The 2,258-nt window shown below is 39.4% G+C and overlaps 1 protein-coding gene across 1 annotated transcript; it reads left to right on the top strand.

Annotated features, from left to right (window-relative positions):
* Positions 1-388: 388 nt before the first annotated feature.
* Positions 389-1,474, top strand: LOC146508043 (chemerin-like receptor 1). Its single transcript, XM_085177597.1, has one exon. It carries the CDS (start codon positions 389-391, stop codon positions 1,472-1,474), a length of 1,086 nt encoding a protein of 361 aa, XP_085033723.1.
* Positions 1,475-2,258: the final 784 nt, after the last annotated feature.

Genomic DNA, 2,258 nt, shown 5'->3' with positions numbered 1-2,258 from the left:
TTTTCTAAATCTGTAAATGAATTAGTCACTGCTCATGCTCTTCTATCAAGAAATAATCTATACCACAACAGCCAACTACAATTCATTTCATATGTGCTGCTTTCATAGCCTTGATTATACCTGAGCTATCTGACTTCCAAGTGACCCTTCACTGCTAAATGCAGTCAGTGTTTAATTGAAGCAGTTATTGTTTAAGATTTGTTTACAACTAACTAGACATAGTCACACAACTAAGTAGCAATTTAAAAAATAACTGAGTATCATTCAATGCAATTAGTTATAACAGAAAGAAAAAGATGAAAGATGAATTTTACATAATGCATTTATATATATATATATATATATATATATATATATTTGTGATACCATTGCAGGTCCCAAGGCAGTGATGGAGATGACCACTAGATCTTTTCATCAATTCAACACAACCACTGCACCTGTTTACCAGTATGCTGAGTTGAGACATTCTCTGAACACCATGTCTATCGTTGTGTACTCCCTGGCTTTTGTCCTCGGTGTGCTCGGGAATGGAGTGGTTATCTGGATGACCGGGTTCAAGATAAAGAAAACTGTTAACACAGTTTGGTTCCTCAACCTTGCTGTAGCTGACTTCCTCTTCACTGCATTTTTGCCCCTGAGTGTGACTTACACAGCTTTGGATTTCCACTGGCCTTTTGGCAACTTCATGTGCAAGCTGAACACCACCATCAGCTTTCTGAACATGTTTGCCAGTGTCTACATTCTGGTGGTGATCAGTGTGGACAGATCTGTGTCTGTGGTGTGGCCTGTCTGGGCTCAGAACCACCGAAATGTACGCAGAGCATCGTATGTGAGTCTGTGTGTTTGGGTGGTGGCTTTGATTCTCAGTGCTCCATACTTCATCTTCAGGGACATCGGGCCATCGTACCATAATAAGGATATCATCAACTGCTTCAACAACTTTGCTCTTTCTGATGATGAAGACACATACGATGAGACTCAGTTGTTTCGTCATCAGGCCATGATTTTCACGCGCTTCCTACTGGGATTTGTTGTGCCCTTTACTGTCATTGTCTCCTGTTATGCTGTTATAATCCATCGTCTCAGAAGAAACCGCACACTGGCCAATCAGTCAAGTCGCCCCTTTAAGATCATCGCTGCCATTATCATCACTTTCTTTCTGTGCTGGGCTCCCTTTCACATCATGGGTCTAATTGAGATGGCAAATTACATGCCAGAATATTCAAGTGAGATATTAGATGATATCACCATATTTGGGTTACCAATAGCCACCAGCCTGGCCTTTCTCAACAGCTGCTTGAATCCACTGCTGTATGTGTTCATGGGCCAAGATTTTAAAGATAAAGTCCGCAAATCCATCCTGATTGTGTTGGAGAGTGCCTTCCAGGAAGAGGAGACACGCAATTACACTTACACAAAGTCAGTGGACACCAGTCAGAACCAAGAGAGTTCAGATTTGAATACTGAGGTATAAGAAACAAAATAATTAAGCTGTAAAATTGCTTATGGGCTTTTTACTACCTTAAGTATGATTCAGATATGTGACTGATGCAGTTGTGCTATGCAGACTTGCTGTTGGTTTCTTTGATTCACAGCTGTGCATTCAGGCTGCTTGTTTTTGAAATTCAAAGGAATTGTAAAATTCCTTTTTCACTATATGTCATCATTATTATATTCTTACGCTCATCTGCTTTGTATAATATTTTTCTAAAATTTTAACAAAATGAACTCTTTGTAAAAGCTTCTATGTCTATGTAAAGAATATAATACATATGTACTTTTCCACTTTTTCACTGTCTTGCATTGAAATCTGCTGCAATGACCCGGTTACTGTGTTCACCAGATATCAACACAATTTCGATCTGCTCCTCACGTGTTAACCTCTTTGACGTGTCAATGGCTGTGAACAAAGATAAACTTGTAAATAACTCACGAAAAAATAAAGTTACATTGAAACCAAGCACACCATTGTTGTTCTTGTGACATTACCAATAAGTTTGATGTGTCACATGGCCCTCTTCCTATTGAAAAAACAAAAGTTGTATCCAAGATGGCCGACTTCTAAATGGCCACCATGGTCACCACCCATCTTGAGGAGTTTGCCCCCTCACATATACTAATGTGCCACAACCAGGACTTTAATATCACCAACTATTCCCATGCTATTACGGTGTATCCATATAAATGGCCCACCTGTAGTTTATCAAGATGCTGATAAGAGCCCCATACTGCGTGACTGAAAAGAAATAGAAAGATTC

Source organism: Neolamprologus multifasciatus, chromosome 11 (assembly GCF_963576455.1).
Source record: "Neolamprologus multifasciatus chromosome 11, fNeoMul1.2, whole genome shotgun sequence".
In the NCBI taxonomy this organism is placed as follows: Eukaryota; Metazoa; Chordata; class Actinopteri; order Cichliformes; family Cichlidae; genus Neolamprologus; species Neolamprologus multifasciatus.
Note: the sequence above shows the minus strand (reverse complement) of the source record. Positions and strands in the feature narration are given on the sequence as shown.